At 37.5% G+C, this 8,970-nt stretch overlaps 1 protein-coding gene across 1 annotated transcript in view; it reads right to left on the bottom strand.

The window, feature by feature from the left end:
- CPSF3 (cleavage and polyadenylation specific factor 3, 73kDa) overlaps nt 1-8,970 on the bottom strand; it is a 96,399-nt gene that overhangs the window by 21,134 nt on the left and 66,295 nt on the right. The window contains exons 15-17 of the mRNA XM_006898201.1: nt 8,068-8,155; nt 7,696-7,705; nt 7,408-7,431 (exon numbers count right to left, since the gene is read on the bottom strand). Coding sequence (XP_006898263.1) covers nt 7,408-7,431; nt 7,696-7,705; nt 8,068-8,155 — 122 coding nt within the window. The remainder of the gene's footprint in view (nt 1-7,407; nt 7,432-7,695; nt 7,706-8,067; nt 8,156-8,970) is intronic.

Raw genomic sequence — 8,970 nt, 5'->3', positions numbered from 1 at the left:
TTTTTTAATTATGAAACCAACCCCATTTTTTCTCACCTTTTCATCCCCAGCATAGTAAATCATATAATTGTCTGATTCAAAATGTCCCATGCCAAGCCATCTAATTTCTCCTATACCTAGTATGTCAATATTTATGAGTTCCATTTCTCTCTTAACAATGTCCAATTTTCCTACATTCATGCTTCTCACGTTCCATGTTCCAGTCACTAGTGTCTGCTTACAGCTGTTCATTCTTCTCTGTATTTCTGTTTCTAAGATCTCAGTCTCAACTGCCATGTCTGCTAGTCCAAGCGATAGTCTAAGTGTGCTCTACAGTACATAGGGTTTTTGAAGGCCTGTCTTTTCGGAAGTGGAATCTTATATTGTAAGTGTACATTATTAAAACACAAGCAAATGAAAAAACCACAAAGTTATGAATTATCTATTAAAAGAAACTTTCCAAAGTATGTACATATTTGTGAATGCAGTCATTACTTTTATGATAAATTTATCAGACATGAAATTATATCAACTCTGAAGTAAATCACACGTTTAGAGGTATACACAGTCATATTAAAAACAGAAGTGGACGCAAAGAAGAGAACATAATAGAACATGAGAACATAAAAGACATTAAAAATATGTAAGTTTTCCTATGAGAATGGAGGAAATTGAATTAAAGTTGGTATGGAAACATTTAAATTGTGGTTTTGGTACCTGAAATGTTAGCAGGATAAAGAAATGGGAAAGGAAAAAAAATCCACTTAAAACCAAACTATTTGTTTCTACAACCAGGGTTGGCATTTTTTTTTTTAAATAAAATTTTGTGTGGACCCTATGCTCTGCCTGTGTGTAGTTTCTAATTTATTAGTAAGTACTGTCAACTTTCCCCCTCAAAATTTTTCCAGAATCCAGCTACTTTCTTCTATCTCTACATTATACACCTGAGTTAGCAACAATCTCTCATTTGGAAGACTTTCTGCTTTCACACTTGCCTTTCTAATAGTCAGTTCTCAGCAAACATCAGAGTAATAATTCTTGAAATCTTGATCCCAGTATTCTCATGCTCAAAACTCTGCAGTCTAACTCCACTTACTCAGACTCATCAAAATCACCTACGTGGCCCTACATGACTCCATCATCTCCCCAGCAAGCTCCCTAGGTCTACCAGAATATTAGTTCCTGAAAGAAAAGAACCTGTTTATTTTGTTCAGTAATGTACCCTCAAGCACCTAGAATAACATCTGCAAAACAGCAGTCACCCAACAGATACTTATGGAATAAATGTTAAATGAAAACACGAAGCAACTCATTATTTCAGAAGAGTTAAAATTTCGCTTTAGATAAACTACAAAGTGAGAAAGAGCGTAAAGCCAATTTTTAAAGGAGCTCTGTTGGCTAACTCGAAGGTGCATGGCTTCAGTAGTTCAAATCTACTAGCTGCTTTAAGGGAAAAAGATGGGCAGCAGCCTCCCATTAAAGAATCAGAAAACTATGAGTTAGAACCAGCTTGATAGCAGTGGGTTTGAGTTCTTTGACAACATAACTGATGGTCTCGTAACCAACAGGCTTATACCTCTGAAACCTCTATTAAGTGTATGTACAGTAAATGGACTAGAGGAGCTCAGACAGTAAACATTACTGACAGCTATAAAATGTCTGAACTGATCTGACCAAATTCTACTATTGTATAAAAAATTCATTTTCTAGGAAAAGCTCTAAAAAGTTTGACAAAATACTGACATTAGGTGATTATATTATAAAAAAGACTTCATTTTAGAAAAGATTATCAGACTATTATAAATAGAAAACATCTATGCAAGCTAAAAATACATTCACTCAAGAATGCTTAATTTGAGTTTAACAAATCTCAGAAACAGAGTGAAGTACAATGTATTCCTAGGACTGAAAGGTATGACAGCTAAATGAGTTTTAATCTTTCCGCTCCTGGTCTCTGCACATAATCTTTCTCTATCACACTTCAATGTCCCCATCATTGCACCAGGAGCCCTGGTGGTACGTGCTAGTAGGCTGATAACAGAAAAGTTCAAACCCACTAGCTGCTCCAAAGGAGAAATTATGTGGAAATAGGCTTCTGTGAAGATAGCAGCCACAGAAACCCCACGGAGCTGTTCTACTCCCTCCTACAGGGTTGGGCTGAATCAGAATCAACCTGACAGGAGTAAGATAAGAGAAATACAAAACACTGTTAAGAAAAAAGATATAACTGTCTTTACGGATATATTGTCATAGATTTGTGCCTGAAGTAAAGATATACTACTATCATGTGAAAAATCCAAGAGGCAGGGCAGCAGGTAGATACGAACTGGCAAAGTGGTGTGGCCTTTGAGTTAACAGTTCAACTCTAATCCAAGTATATCCAATATTTAATACTGACAGCTTCAAAATTCAGAAAAATAGAATATATTAGAAAAAAATGAAAGAACTTTATTTGTTCTAATAATCATTTGCTACTGAAAAGCATTAATTTCTTAAGTAGATAAAATGCTACTGCTGTTGTTATAGAAGTTAAAAAAAAATCCAAGAGGCAATCTTCTGCTGAGGCTGATGTAAATGTATAGAAGTATCTCCGATATTATTGTAACAGAGATACTTGTTAGGCATAAATTAAACCAATGAAATAAAATGATCAGATGATGTTCAAATTAGTTTTTATAATGACTGTGACTCAAAATAATTGTTGTTATTTTGTGTTGTTATATTGTGCCGTCGAGTTGCCTGTGACTCATAATGACCCTATGTACAACAACTCTGAAGCCTACCCTGTCCTGAGCGAGTCTCACTGATTCCGACACACCTACACTCATTGTCATAGTTACTATATCAATCCATCTTATCTATGGTCTTCCTCTCCTGTGTTGTCTGTTCACCTTTCTGAGCATGATGTCCTTCTCCAAGGATCAGCCACATGCCCAAAGTATGTGAGACGGAACTTCAAAATCCTAGCCTCTAAAGGAGAAACTTGGTTTTACCCTAAGACAGAACTGTTTTCTTGGTGGTCCATGGTACATTTAAGACTCTTCTCCAGCACAACTCAAAGGCATTAATTCTTCTATCATCCTTACTCATGATCCAGCTCTCTAATGCATAGCAAGTAATTGTGAAGACCATGGACTGGATCAGGCACACCTTAGTCTCTAGACTGATATCATTGCTTCTCAATACTCTGGAAAGGTCTCTGACAGATTTATCTACTCCAGTTCTCTTCTGATTTCCTGACTGCTGGTGCCAAGAATTTTGGATGTGGAGCCAAGCAAGCTGTCACTGTTAACAACCTCAATCTCTTCTCCATCCATCATGGTGCTGCCAATTGGCCCAGTGGTGAGAATCTTTGTGTTCTTAATATTGAGCTTCAATCCATATGGAAGTTACAGTCCCTGACCTTCTGCAACAAGCACTTCTGATCCACCGCAGTTTCAGCAAGCAAGGTTGTGTCATCTGCACAATGTAGGTTGTTGAAAAGAACTGAAACAATACCAATTCAAATGAATAATTTAGACTTGCCCAAGTATGTGACAGACATAGAATATACCATGGATTGCTAAGAGAATGAATGTATCTTCTTTAGAATATTCTTTAGAAACAAGGATGGTAAGATGGCTGCACATACTTTGGACATGTTGCTAGGAGGGCCCACTCCCTGGAGCAGGCTACCATGATTTATAAAAGAGAGGATCATAAAAAAGGAAGAAGACCTTCAATAAGCTGAAGTGACACAGTGACCACAATGAGCTCAGAGAAAGCAGTGACTGTGAGGATGGTGCAGGACAAGGTAGTTTGTCATTGTTTTATACAAAACTGCTTGAGTTAGAGCCAGCTGAGTGGTACCTAACACCAACACAGCCAATTTCAGAAATAGTGGGCTAGATATATTTCTTCTGAAATCAAAGAACTACCTGTATATAGTAAACAATTTTTTAAAAGAAATAGTCTAGCAAGTATAGAATCTGATACCATGTGAGGAGTAAAGGCTGAAAGTCTTCCTGCAATATTTCAAGCTCTAGTCCTTCTTCCAGTAGAACCACTGGCTTCCAGGAGGCCACCTTCACAGAACTTGCAAATGGTTGGATCTGAAACCACCTCTTCCAACATCAACAAAATGTACTTCAATAAGGAGACACCAAGAGGAAGGGTTTCATTTCTCATTAGCTACTTACACAGCTTTCTGGTCAAGCCAGCAAACATACTGTCTTTTACAAACAGTCTATATTTCTTACTGCGTCTAGGATGCTAAAGGAGAGCAGGTACATTTGGAATGCGAATAGGCAGGCATCTGAGAACAGGCTGGCATCTATGACTAGGTAAGCATGCATTTCTCCTTAAAGGGAGTATGGCCAACTATCACAGCTGTGGCAGCCTCCTCTTCTGAAAGATCTTTAATTAGTGAAGAGGTGGCTACGGTCAGCTAGAACTCATCCTAATTAGAAAGTCACCTGCCAAGCCAAAAGATTATTCTCTTCAGCTTCTCCCACTTTTACCTCCACACTAAATGCTGCAGGAACTTAGGAAACTCAGAAAAGCTGAGAACTGGAAGAAAACGAAAACAAGTACAAAAGAACCAAAATATGACCTTTAATTGATCTCACCTGACTTAGAAATCATCTCCAGAACAGATCTGAAGAAAGAATGGATTGATAACCACTGAAGACCAGTCAAGTTATGGGATGACATCAAGGGCATCATACATGAAGAAAGCAGGACAGATGAAAGGGCCAAAACGGATGTCAGACTTTTCAAATTTATTCTTGAATGTAGAGAGGTGAAAAGAAAAGGCAGAAAGTATGAAATAAAGAGACTTGAAGACTTCATAGGACAGTTCAAGAAGACAAAGTAATGTGATACAGGGAAATGTGTGAAGACCTGGAGTTAGAAAACAAAGAGAAGAACATGCTCATCATTTCTCAAGCTGCAAGAACTGAAGAAAAAAATGTTAAAGCCTCAAAGGGCACTATCAAAGGATTCTACTGATAAAAAATGGCATTGTTTCTTTTTAACAAAATAAACACCAGAAAAGATGAAAGGAAAATACAGAGTCACTGCACCAAAAACAACTGGTGGACACTAAGACATTTCAGGAAATTGTCTATGCTCAAAACCCAAGGGTACTGAAGAAGAAACTGAAGCAGCACCGGCAAAAAATAAAGCTCCAGGAACTGACAGAATATGAGCTCAGGTGTTGCAGCAAACAGATTTAGTCCAAGATACGCTTCTTCATCTATGCCAAGAAATTTGGAAGGCTTGGCCAACTGCATAAGATTATTTATTCCCATTCCATAAACAGATGATCCATCAGAATGTGCAAATCACAGAACAATATGATTAGTATCACACTCTTCTATAATTTTAGTGCAAGATTACTGAGAAACATCTGGAGTCAGTAAGGATCTCCTAGAGATTCAAGCTTGATTCAGAAGAGGCTGTCAAACAAGGGATGTCATTGTTGATATCAGATGGAACTTAGCTGAAGCAGAAAGCAATTTACTTGTGTTTTATTGACCATGCAAAGGTATTTGATTATGGGGATCACAGAAATTACAGATAACATTGAGAAGAAAGGGAATTTCAGACTATTAATTCCAAGAAGGGGATACTGCGTGATTTAAAATCAAGGCAAGTATGGATCCTTTCTCTATACCTCAGAATATCCAATCTGTATGGTGAACAAACGGTCGAAGAAGCTGGACTATATGAAGAATGTGGCACTAAGACTGGAGAAGAAACTTATGAACAACTTGTGTTATACAGATGACAATTTCTTGCTTGTGGAAAGTGAAGACTACTTGTATAACGTGAATAGGACATAAAACACTGAGTGAAGAGTGTAAAAGACTACAGCCTTCAGTATGGATTACACCTCAACAACAGGAAAAAAGTCCTCATCATTATTGACTTGACAGCACCTGACAACAATAACAACAGACCAAGAGGTAACATCAGACTTAACAGAAAAAGGATTAAAGTTGTCAAGGATTTCAGTTTTACTTGGATCAACAAATTAACACCCACAGAAGAAGCAAGTCAAGAAATTTCAGACAAATGGTACTGGATAAATGTGCTGTCAAGTGCTGAAGAGCAAGGATGTAATATTAAAGACTAAGATGTACCCAAGTTATAGTTTTTTAAGTGATTCATATGCTTGTGAAAGTTGGAGAATGAATGATGAACACTATGGAAGAACAGATGCCTCTGAGTCAGTGTTGCTGAAATGTATTGAATACACTTTGAACTGCCAATAGAATGAAAAAAAATCTGTCTTCAAAGAAGTCCAGCCAGGGTGCTGCTTAGAGTAATGATGGTGAGATTTCATCTTATATATTTTGGGTTTCTTATGAGGACAGACCAGTCCATGGAAAGGAAATGATCAGAAAAAGTACAGGAAAATTCTCAAGGAGATGAACTGACAGAACAATGTGACTCTAACAATGTGCTTAAGGACAGAAAAAGAAAGTGACCTTATATGCTCATGATACTTCTTTTAAGATATTTTTTCAAAAGCAAAAAAACCCTCACAGCTATGGAGTCAGAATAGACTCATAGAAGACCCTCCTTTGAGTTTCTGGAGCTATAAATGGCAGAGTAGACTGTTCACTCAAGGAGCTGCTGGTGGATTTGAACTGCAGGAGGCAGCGCCTTTGGGTTAGCAGCAAACTCCTTGTGCACTACAACAACACAATTCCCCAAGACAAGAGGTTATGATAAAGAAATAAGTATCTTTGTATGAACAACACAAGAATATTTCACTGGATTGCAAATGCTACTTAGAATAAAGTTATTGCAAAATTAGCCCACAAAATTTCCAGTCTACACAACAAATTTTAATAAACACAAATAACAGTGCACATTTTCCTGTTAGTCATGCAGTCTCTCAAATAAGCAGTAATTTGGAATTTCTTAGTGTTACTTATTACTGTACTTTGTGCTAAAATTCACAGAGCAACTGGTTTTCTATTCTTTCCTATCAATTTTATTTTATATATTAATTATACTTTTTAACAGGACTCTTTCCATGTTTACCCTGTGATTCTTGTTTCCCTTCATCCTTCTATCCTATCCGATCTTATCCTATCCTTGCCCTCTGAGACTTCTCCCTGGGCAAACACTGCCTTTACGACCTTGTATGGTTGGTTGTTCTAAGGAGTAGACTTCCCTAGCGTTATTGTTTACCTTACAAGCATGTCTATTATTTGTCTGAAACGTTGACCCATGGGAGTTAAATTAAGAAGACTGCTATTAAAGCAATCTTTATTTCAGTGTGAACTGCAACCAAATCTTCAGAGTACCAGTGAAAAGTCTAGGGATCTGAAAGTTGGACAATGAATAAAGAGGACAGAAGAATCAATGCCTTTGAATTGAGGTGTGAGAGAAGAGCACTGAATATCCATCCCATGGAGTGTCAAAAGAACAAACAAGTCTGTCTTGAAGGAAATGCAACTGGGGTGCTCCTTAGAAGCACAGAGGTGAAACTTCTCATATACTGCGAGGATGCTGTCAGTAGGGACCGGTCATGGAAAAAAGACATCATGCAGTGAAATGTGTAGGTCAGAGAAAGAGAGGAAGACCCTCAGTACGATGGATTGACACAGTGATTTTAACAGCAGGCTCCAGCATATCAGAGATCAGGAGGACAGAGAAGAATACATGAAAGGGCAAAGCTCAGATCTGTTGTTCACAGGGACACTATGAGTAGTAGTAGACTTGACAGCACCTAATAACAAAAATGAAGATTCAGGGCAAAAAAGTAAGTAACTTCTAATAACTACTATAAACTAGTTTATAGCAGCATATAGTCTATTGTAGATCCTAAAAGTTGTAACCATGCCCTCAATCCAGTTGTTGAGTCAATTCTGATTCCTGATGGGTCAATGAGGCTGCTGATTTTCAAGGGAGCAGGCTATTTTTCTCCCAAGGAGTGAATGGTAGATTCAAAGTGCTCACCCTTTTGTTAGCAGCTCAACAACGAGGGGGGGAACAAATAAAATTTAAAAGCTTTTAGAACTCTTTTAAAACTGCTTTTTATCTCCTAGATCCATGGAAGGAAAAAAAGAATTAATAATAAAACACTCATACCTTTCCTTATTTTCGGGTTTGACTGAACTTCTAATATCACAGTTGTTACTGTATCAGCATACATGTCATTGGAAGGATTTGCTAACCACTGTAAAGAAAAAGAATTAGGAAGATATTAACTATGATTAACCATAAAAATTGAGGGTCGGTCTATCTAAGGACTGCATATACAGAACTACTACTTCCACTGAAACAGGCAGTAAGAAAAAAAGGCTTGGAGCAAATAAAAAGAAAATGAATTGTTTACTGACACAAGTAATTTATTTTCAAATCTTTAAACAACATGTCAATCTCACAATATTAGACTCCTCTAATTTTCTTTTAACAACAGCAAAACTTACTGGGCTTTTCCTTTGTACCATTTCACAGGCACTATCTTGCTGAATTATCTTAACAAAATAAACACTATTTGCCTCTCCACTCCATAAAGGATAAAACAAAGCCTCAAAAGTAACTGGACCAAAATAACACCAGCAGACACTGCTAGTGTAGGGATCCAAATTTAGAATCTTAATTAGAATATTGTTTTAGCATATGGTAAAAGGGCAACATGTAACATTTACTTTTATTTTGCATATGAAGATTACTGTGTCCAGTGCTCCAGGAAAGAGTTTCCATGTTTATCAGTTTAAGGTGGGACTACACTTGCAGTGTCATGATGGATGGAGAGGAGATTGAAACTGTCAACAGCTTCATATTGTTTGGATTCACAATTAACACCCTTGGTACGAGCAGTCAAGAAATATGAAGACACGGCGAGCTCTGGTGGCCTAGTGGCAGGAAGCTGCACTGCAATCTCAGAGGTGTGCAGTTTGAATCCACCAGAGGCTCTGCTGGAGAAGGAGAGACAATCTCCTCCTGTACCAGTCAGATCCGATTTGATGGCACACACACACAAAAATA

The sequence above is a fragment of the Elephantulus edwardii genome, unplaced genomic scaffold (genome assembly GCF_000299155.1).
Source record: "Elephantulus edwardii isolate Elephantulus edwardi_28Jun2011 unplaced genomic scaffold, EleEdw1.0 scaffold00223, whole genome shotgun sequence".
Classification (NCBI taxonomy): domain Eukaryota; kingdom Metazoa; phylum Chordata; class Mammalia; order Macroscelidea; family Macroscelididae; genus Elephantulus; species Elephantulus edwardii.
The sequence above is the reverse complement of the archived record's forward strand: the minus strand, read 5'-3'. Positions and strand labels throughout refer to the sequence as shown.